General features: G+C 34.2%; 1 protein-coding gene across 1 annotated transcript; it reads left to right on the top strand.

The window, feature by feature from the left end:
• The first annotated feature begins 4,903 nt into the window (after positions 1-4,903).
• Positions 4,904-5,567, top strand: LOC111915868 (non-specific lipid-transfer protein). The gene is made up of 2 exons (XM_023911497.3): positions 4,904-5,298; positions 5,411-5,567. Exons 1-2 carry the CDS (start codon positions 4,958-4,960, stop codon positions 5,418-5,420), a joined length of 351 nt encoding a protein of 116 aa, XP_023767265.2. The 5' UTR covers positions 4,904-4,957; the 3' UTR covers positions 5,421-5,567.
• The last annotated feature ends 3,141 nt before the right edge of the window (positions 5,568-8,708 follow it).

Here is an 8,708-nt window from a genome sequence, read left to right as displayed (position 1 = left end):
TACATCAACACCTGATGGTGGCATGGAACAGAAGTTTACTATCCGTTCCTAGGTTACGCACATTCTCTTAACTACCTAATATCAAACTTAATTAATCTAGGTATCCTCCATAAGTCTAAGTTTATCCGTAGACTAGATCACAATGCCTATAACCAACTTTTAATACCAAATTTATTCTTAGGTGACAATGACCTATCTCTAACATATTTTTATTCCCTACAGAGCATTAGGTATTATTATTTCTTTATCTTCTCAACAAAGCTACCTTTAATACTATTATGAGACGTTATATATTTAATCCAAACATGAAATAGAATCGTACTTGGTTTGCACCTAGTACAATATATATATATATATATATATATATATATATATATATATATATATATATATATATATATATCCTAACTTATAATCCATGCAATAAACACATAATTAACATACGACTTCCATCATATATTTAATATTTTAATTAATACTTGTATTAAATCATGTTCATGAAATTGAGTATGCACTCACTTGATAAAATGGGAGACTGGTTATTTGGGCAGAGTTTTACCTAACACCTCAGATATTCCTTGACGTGACCTAAGTATAATTACTACAGAGTTTTAGTCTAATGATCCTAGAGACTAAGAATAGTCTACATCCTCACTAATCACAATGTCTACATCAAGATCTATCAAGTAAGGATAAACCAGGCAGGACAGTTGGGAGGCAGAATCATTTAAGCATAATAGCTTTTATGAAATCCAACAACCAAGCCAACATAAGCATTCTAGACACATATCCCGTAAATAGATCAATTAGTATAACGACATAGAATTACTGATAAATATTGTTTATATGTTCATAATAACGACTTATGATTGTTAATATAAGTTACACAAAAAAGACTAGAGTGTAGCTTAACTTATAGAGGTTCTTCCGAACAAAGTTAGGAAATTGAATTGGCGGAGCTTCTAATCGTTGGCTACTACTTATTCAGGGATCGCAGGCCTTCGTCGAAGGCTAAGTATAAGGGAAATGGGCAAAACTTGAGAGAATTGAGAGAGAGAGAGAGAGAGAGAGAGAGAGAGAGGAGGGGGAATGAGGGAGTGAATGACTAGCTGAAGTCTATTTATACCATAATTGTGCACCGAGCACACCTGAGACAACGCTCCTACCATTTTTCTGCCATGTGTTGCAAATATGGTGGTACACGTTCCACCTTCTAGAAGGTGCGTGCCATGCAATCCACCTGCGCATGGCGCTTCTCGGAAAACTTTAGAAAATCGTATATTCTTCATACGAACTCCGTTTTTGACGTTCTTTATATCCTCAGAAAGGTGTCGACGAGATCTACAACTTTTATTTAGACTCTGTCGGTAAATTTTAAGTTTATTTTTAAAAGCTATATTTTTAACTTGATTAGACTGTTAAACTCCGTTAAAAATTCATAACTTTCTCATATGATACCCGTTCTTGCCTGTCTTTATATCGACGGAACCATATGGACGAGATTATCAACCCTCGTTTAGATTGATTTTCCTAACAAAGAATCGATTTCTACTTCGGTTTCTGAGTCGTATACTGCTACGCTGAAACTTCTAAAAATCCTAACTTCTTCTTACGAAGCCACATTGTGGCGTTCTCTATATATACGTTCTCGGTTTAACGGCTACAACGACTTTCGTTTAGATTATTTACCCTAAATAATATTTTTTTATAATATCTAATTATCGTTACGGCTAATACTTATCTCATTTATTCTTTAATCATCTAGCTATATCTTACGAGTGTTACATTTGGTCCCTCCATGCACAAACTCCATAATCTTCTTTTTTATTGAAATTAATTACCTTAGCAACATATGCAATAGGTTTAGGGTTAGTGAATAGGAAAAAGAAACTTGAATAAACATAAGAGATGGAAACTAGCAACCAAAAAGGGAAGCGGTGATTGTAAACGTAAAGAGGTCTTAATTGGATTCAAAAGAAGGATCGATCGGCACCCATGGTTTTAATCATTTAGGAAAATATGGGGTGGTGGTATGATATGTACAACGGAAATCATGGATGAATAGACAAGGGTGGACAACACGTCGGTAAGCTAGATCGAGGACGGGAGCATGACTTAAAATTCTGGAAGGCAAAGTCTATATGCACATCGGAACATGAATATTTTGGAATCGATGTTGATATTTATCTGTCCTTTAAGAGGTAGCCACATGGCGTCAAGTAAACCGGATGAAATTCCAATAAAGGGTAGAAGGAAATTAGGGTTTTTAAATATAACAATGATTTAAGAAAATATCACTATTATAGGAGATCGTACTTTTGGTATCTACAAATCTTTTACACGTATATTTCATGAGAAGACATCAAACAAATAAATTACTTAGTGGGCTATTTTTATTTTATTCAATTGATTATTTCATATGTTTGCACAATTATTTATGTACCAATGAATTGGTAATGACGGAAGAATATCGATATGCAAAAAATTGATGATCTAGCTAGCTAGGAGGGCGGAGGCTGTAGGGTTGTTTGCGATTCAACTAAATCAGGCTACATTATTCTTATTATTAACTCAAATGCAATTATTACAATTAAATGGTGAAGATTATAGATAAAAAAGCGATGTAGGTTCAATTAATAACCCAGCTTTTCCAACACTAACCAATCTCTTCATACAAGCATAGGAATCACTACAAGAATATCAAGCTACGGCGACGACACCTATCCCGACGCCGATAGTCGTCGCTACAGGTCTATCTATGCCGACGACAAGTTGTCGCCATAGCTTTTGGAACATTTGACCAACTTTCTTTGACCGCTATATCTGTGCAGACGACAAGTCGTCGCCATAGGTCCGGCAGGAACGACGAAAATGTTGGCGGTAATATGAAAATATATACCGACGATGTGTCGTCGGTATAGGTAAGAAAAAAAGGATTTTTTATTTATTTTTATTCCAAGTGCCAGAAAAAGACAAACGACGTAGTTTTTGGACATCCTATGCCGACGACAAGTCTAGTGGGATCAAAGGTACCGTTGCATTATCATACTTGGCGTCGTGTTCCTGCCAAGTACAAAGTTGATTTATATCCCGAGCTAGAGGTAAATATACAATACATTTTATATGTATTGAATTTTACACTTATTAAATATTTTTTTACTAATCAAATATGTTTTTCCTTTTGCAGACTTATTTTGATATTGATAGGTATCGGGGCACAAACTTGTGGGAACCCCTTCGAGCGGGTATCCAAGCAGATATGCAAAGAGCTTATCGAGAGCGCAAGTATCAGATGAAAAAACATTTTGATAGAGTTGGTGGATATCGTAATGTGGAAAGGGCAAGAAGACGTCCACCGGATGATTGAACCGCCCAAGCTTGGAACGATATGATTGATTTGTTGTTTTTGACCGAGGAATACAGACGCACGTCGGAAAAAAATAAAGTTACTAGGTCGAAACTTCCACACACAAGTGCTCACGGATGTAGGCCGTATGCTCAACGACGTTATTTAGAGGTAATAAAATACATTAGTATTATTTAAAATTGTTATTAACATTTGTACAGATACATTTATTGTTTTTTCACTTATTATAGGAACAAATGGGAATCAAGTCGCAGCATATTGAGGGTTGGAGACAAATGCGCTACAAAGAAGGTTCGGGTTGATGTACAAGTCGAGCAGAAGAAGACCGGGTAAGTGATAAACGAAATGAATATGTTGTTTAAATATATTATTATTAATTATAGTTTCCTGTTTAAGGAATATTATTATTTTTTGAATGTTTAAGTTTAGTTGTTTGTTTTAATTAACATATGTTAATTGTTTTCTTTATTTTAGGAGAAAATTCAAAATGAATATGAGAAAATGCAAAACGAGGTTGGGGAAGGAGGAGAAGTAAACGAGGAAGAATGTTTAGAACGTGCCCTTGGGACGAGACGTGGACATGCTCGCGGGGTGGGTAGGAGACCAACCGCCAACTTCGGTTTAATTCCAAATGAACGGCCTTCTACTTCCAAATCGTCTCAATCCCAATTCGATGCACAACAAATGCAAGAATATTTGCAACAATATAATGCATCATTGACGGCTTGTATTCCGAACTTCCAACCACCACCATTTCCTAACTTTCTATTCAACTATAACACACAAGCAAGTAGCTCTCAACAATTTACCGAAAGGATGGAAGAAGAAGGAGAAGGAGAAGAAGAAGAAGAAGGAAAAGACGATTATGATAATGATGATTGATATTTTTTTAGTATTATGAACAATGTTAGTTAACTACTTATTGTAATATTAAACTTGAATTTGATGTTTTGAATTTGAACAATGGTACTTAGTTAATGTATTTCAATTGATATATGCTGCAATGTTTTTTGGATTTGTTAAAAATACAGGAATAGTAATGTACAAAACCTATAAAGCTAAAAAAACAACCAGTAGCTGTCCCGACGACTAGTCGTCGCTATAGGTCTATAACCGTTAACTGATAAAACCCTTTAATGACGACAAGGCGTCGTAATAGCCTCAACTTGTCCAGACGACTTGTCGTCGCCATAGCTATCCCGACGATAAGTCGTCGCCATAGGATTTTAATAAAACATTATTTTTTTTCGTCGAAAATGTCGTTGACAAAATATGTGCCGACGACATGTCGTCGCAATAGAGCTAACTATACCGACAACATCTATGCCGACGACTTAACAGACCTATGCCGACACACCTGTGCCGACGACTTTTTCCCGACAACTTGTCGTCGCCATACCCTATCCCGACGACTTGTCGTCGGCATAGGGTCTAAAATCGTCGTCTGCACAGGGTCCGATTGTTGTAGTAATGGGCAAGAACGCCTATATATATCGTCACCTTGCACAGCATTTTCGTGCACAAGCAACCATTGCAATCACATAGAAAGGAAAACATAAGTTTCTTACTCAGTACTCGTATTCTTGAAAAATGGCTAGAATGGTAATGATGGTCTTTTGTGTAGTCGTTACTTGCATGGTGGTGGCGGAAACCTATGGTCAGTCTATTACCTGTGATCAGGTGGTTAGTGACTTATCGCCATGCTATGGCTACCTAACAAATGGCGGTGCTGTGTCATCGGCATGTTGCAGTGGGGTTGACGCACTCAATAGCGCTGCAAATTCAGCCTCTGCTCGTCAGCCTGCATGTAACTGCTTGAAGAGTTTTTACTCATCCAACTCCGGCATCAATCTCTCTAACGCTGCCAGCCTTCCCAGCGACTGTGGTGTCAACCTTCCTTATAAGATCAGTCAAAGCACCGACTGTTCCACGTATGTTAATTAAATATATGTTTATATTTGTATTTTATCAATTTTCGTTTATTTTTGCATGAACACGCATAAAACTGTATTGACGTAGGTGGTTTGTCATATATTTCTGTAGGGTGGAGTGACGCGGAGATTCTTATGCATGTTTGGAAGACTGGAAGCATATATATCTAAATTACAATAAATATGGAGAGCGTTGTATAATTGTTAGACATATATGACTGTATGTGTCTCTTTAGTTTGTACCGGCCTTAATTTCACTTCAAATAAAGTTCTTGTCATTGCATTTTAATTAATAGATGAATATATAATATTCAGTAATTCAGAGTACGCATATAACTTTGAGCTGAAGGTGTGGGTGGGAAAATCCTTCACCTAAACCGAGGAATGGGTTGGAAACTTCTCCTACTATTGTTTTATTTTTTTAAAAAAATATATTTCCTATAAATATTATACTTATTTTGTAGGGAATTAAAAACCATATGTTTTGATATATATATTTTTTATAATTTTTATTAGGTATATAATTTAATAAGTATTAAAAAGGATTAAAAAAATAGTTGGCCAATAGATTTCCCTCACCATTTTTCCTTCAGTCGAGGGATAGTGTTCATCTGAGAGGGAAAACTTTCCTCACTCTTTCCTTCAGCCATATCGTCGAGTCTTATACCAAATATGAAACTTATCTTGACATATATTTAAAGAGACGAATTACAGGAATAGAAGTTTCTTATCTTCCTTGGAGAATGACTTTAAAGAGAGACGAATTACAGGAATAGACAGGCCACTTTCTGAAGGAAGATAAGAAACTTTTATTAATCACTCGAGCAAGTGTACATCAGAATTATATACAACATGTATATAGGGGCCAAACATTGCACACTCCTTCAAATGAACCATATATAGCACACATTCATCTATAATATGACCAATCCTTAATTACTAAATTAACCCTAATAAATATTAATCTTGAAGTCTAGCTTAACTTCAGACACACCCATTATGTCAGACGTTTAACACATCACCACGCTTGAGTTTTGCTCTGCTGTCATATTACTTAAGTCTTAAATTAGGTACCCTAATGTATCAACCACTAAAAACTGACTTCCTGCACTTGACTTTGCTGAGAAATTAACTTAGTCTAACCAAGAGCATTATGTTGAAATTAAGCTTAAACTTCATCCTCTACAAAACTTTTAATGCAATAAAGATGGTAACAAAGATTATTTTTGACTGTAAGAGTGGAGTCATATATTAACTTTGCAAAAGAGTCTTTGCGAAGAGATGGAATACTCCAACATATATAAAGACATAAAACACCATACTCCAACATATATAAAGACATAAAAGTTCGAGTCGCACCAATTTGTGATATACTAACATTCACTATATAAGAACTAAACAAACTTTTTATTAATCCCATATACATACAACTTTATCTTGAAGCACAACCATGGACTCCTTCGACAGGAACATTTCAAGCTTCCAAATCCTTGATCACCGTTTGATTATTTTAATTTTTTACCCACATGATTTGGCAACTTTTTGATACTCGTGACTCCTTGAGCAGTGTTGCACTCAGCCTAGGCGGCCGAGTATTCGGACCCAGACATGTATGTCTGAGGCGTCTAATTAGGAATCGGTAAGAAAACACTCAGAATTGTTCAAACTCTGTAAAACACAATGAAAATCGGTCCAACTAATCCTATTCGAAAAAACTCGGGAATTTTGACTTTTTTTTTTAGAAAAATTCTATAACTGTTATTAATATTCATCTATTTTGTTATAAATTTAATAAACTTGTGATATTTGTTATATTTATATATATATATATATATATATATATATATATATATATATATATATATATATATATATATATATATATCATTTCTTAAAATTAATTCCATATAATTTATCCAATCTATACTCGATAGTTGGCCGCCATGGGAACACCTAACGGGTTTTGCAACATTGTCAATGAACCATTCCTTTTTCTATTTTTTTACATAAACAATTTAGGAATAAATATGAAGGAAAAGGACTGATTTTATTGATAAGCAATTGCATAAGCAAAGCTACCTATTTATACTCTAAAAAGCTATAATCACTACAACTTAAAAACTGGAACAATGTGGGAATTATTTATAAGCTAATGACTCCTAAAATTACTATCTTAGATCAGGTTAGCATCACACTCATTCAACTTTAAATTAACTTCTAGCACTTACCCTTTATTCAAATTTGCATACTCCTAACTTGTTCCTAGAATACGTGACCTTTTCAACAAGTAGAGCATTTGCTAGTAGATGAGTTGTATGTTCATAAGTGTTCTAATACTTGACACAAATCTCATTATTTGTTATTAGCTTGCACATGAAATGAAAACGAGTATCAATATGTTAGGCCTAGCCGATTTAAGGCCCCAGGAAAAATAAATGAGGCCCTTGATAAATAACTTTTTTTAGTAAACGATGGTGACACCTCCGAAAAACTTTATGAATATAAAAAAATAGAATACAATACCAAGTTGTGAACTTCCCACCTATGGACAGACAGGAAATAGCTCATAGGCCCAAGAGCCAATTTCCTAGCATGTACACAGAAAACAAATTACATTACGAGATTTTTTATATACAAATTCATCTAAAATAGTATCAAGGTCAATACTTTCCAACATATCTTTCTCGATGCATAACATGGTCAAATCATTTAACCTTTCTTGTGACATTGACGATCTCAAATAGTTTTTTAATAAATTTAATTTTGAAAAACTTATTTCTGCTCTGCTACAGTAACATGTAGCGTTAATAACATTCGATATGCAATGAAAATATTTGGATAACAATCTTCTTCTTTAATAAACTCTAACATTTCAAACACAAAGATAAACACATTTGTCAAAGTCATTTGCAACACTTTTAGTTTCGAAAATAAATCATTTAAATTCACATCACACGAGTTATTATGAGCAAACTATTTTACAAAATTAGTGCAACATTTTTTAAGTTAATGGCATCTAAAAATGTGACATCTCCATTTTTACAGCTAGAAAAGACCAATTTGTTTATGCTTATTAAATCAGAATATTCTTTTGAAAAGATTTAATATGTGGAATTTCTCCCAAAAACATTATAATAATCTAATAGTCTATATCTCCTTGAATCTCTCATTATGCATATAACTTTGTATTGCTTCATGGGATACAAAGAAACTGAATGGGTCAGGTTCTGAAACATGTTGAGTACATAGAGTTTTCAACCCACAATAAATGTGTTTAATTATCAAAAAATTAACCCAATTACCCATCTTTATTTTGCTATTTATTCTTCCCTAAGAATTTATCTTAAGGGTCATCTTAATCATTATTGCTGACAGTACTCTTACAAATATTTCTCCGCAATACATGTTAG

The sequence above is a fragment of the Lactuca sativa genome, chromosome 1 (genome assembly GCF_002870075.4).
Source record: "Lactuca sativa cultivar Salinas chromosome 1, Lsat_Salinas_v11, whole genome shotgun sequence".
Taxonomy (NCBI): Eukaryota; Viridiplantae; Streptophyta; class Magnoliopsida; order Asterales; family Asteraceae; genus Lactuca; species Lactuca sativa.
Note: the sequence above shows the minus strand (reverse complement) of the source record. Positions and strands in the feature narration are given on the sequence as shown.